At 39.8% G+C, this 1,348-nt stretch overlaps 1 protein-coding gene across 1 annotated transcript; it reads right to left on the bottom strand.

Moving 5' to 3' along the window:
- Positions 1-291: 291 nt before the first annotated feature.
- LOC148581235 (putative disease resistance protein RGA3) lies at positions 292-774 on the bottom strand. The gene has a single exon (XM_088492333.1). The coding sequence runs from the start codon at positions 772-774 to the stop codon at positions 292-294; it is 483 nt and encodes a 160-aa protein (XP_088348459.1).
- Positions 775-1,348: the final 574 nt, after the last annotated feature.

Genomic DNA, 1,348 nt, shown 5'->3' on the forward strand with positions numbered 1-1,348 from the left:
GCAATAAAGAATCTAAAATATAGATTATAATATATAGATAATAAGAATGAAAATGAAGAAACTTAAGACAATAAGAAAGTCTAATTTTGTTAGCCACTTCTAGGATGCTCTTTGTTTAAGCAATTGCCAATAATGTTCATTAATCAAAGTTTGCAAATGGTATTGGTAAGGATAAGCAGTGGCAACCATTCTTGAAACAAGCATGCTTCGTGTTGTCACCAGTACTCTACTCCCTCGAGCAGCAACTCTGAATGGCAAGCACAACACATCCTAATGATGTTCATCCTCATCCTAGAAGCCATCTACTACTATTAAGAACTTCTTTCCATTGAGTATTTCTTCAAGTCTCATTTGAATTGGTTCTAAATCAGACAACTTCACCTTTTCCCTACAAGCACACTCAAAAATTGACCTTGTGACTCTTTCTATGTTATACTCAACAAAAACAGATACCCAATTTTCCAAATTAAAGTTGCTATCCAGATCAACATTATTGTAGACAAGTTGAGCAAGAATAGTTTTTCCCACACCCTCCATGCCCACAATTGCAATCACTGAAAGATTCGACCTTCCCCCCATTTTTTCATCCAACAACAATTTTATAACTTCCCTCTTATCACTCTCTCTTCCAATTACAACTGACTCATCCAATAATAAACTAGATTGAAAATTTCCTACAGTAGAATAAGGCATACCCAATTTGTGCAATTCATCTACAAAGGAACCATCCATTTCCCTAGCTAACTCTTGTAGTTTATTCTGCATCTTAACCATCTGAGAGGAAATAATAAACTTAAACTTAGAAAAGACCAAGTTCCTAACTTGCTTGTTGGTGAAGTCAACGTTGACATCAGCAGAAGCAAGTTTTGAGATTTCTAAGGTAATCTCATCTAGAAAGTCCTCAACTTCATACAAGGGATTCTGAGTGTCCCTGAGCCAAAGGTGTTGGGCCTTATTATAAGAAGAACAAGAAGATGAGTGATTAATGGATCTAACATTGTCAACAAGAGACTGAACCTTGAAGAGTGTCCTTTCAAGCTTGTTGAGGTTGTTGTTGTCAAAACCAAAGAGAAGATAAATCTCTTTATGAGCAAATCTTGTGGCGGTGATTATGAATCACGAGGGGAGGAGGGGCTACGGCGGTGATATACGAATCGTGAGGGGAAGGGCTGCAGCAGTGCAAATCGCGAGAATGGCAGGTGTTGGTGACAAATCGAAACAAGGAGGGCGCTGTGGTGGTCGGCAGCGCTGCGAATTACGACGAGAATGGCTCTGCGGTGGTGGACGACACTGTGAATCACAAGGGAGGTGCTACGGTGGTCGGTGGCAGTGCAAATCGTGAGGGAGG

Source organism: Arachis ipaensis, chromosome B10, assembly GCF_059453495.1.
Source record: "Arachis ipaensis isolate K30076 ecotype BB chromosome B10, ASM5945349v1, whole genome shotgun sequence".
Classification (NCBI taxonomy): Eukaryota; Viridiplantae; Streptophyta; class Magnoliopsida; order Fabales; family Fabaceae; genus Arachis; species Arachis ipaensis.

What these genes read in the sequence shown, in the direction of transcription:
- LOC148581235 (XM_088492333.1), bottom strand. Translation starts at nt 774, where the DNA reads ATGGTTAAGATGCAGAATAAACTACAAGAGTTAGCTAGGGAAATGGAT.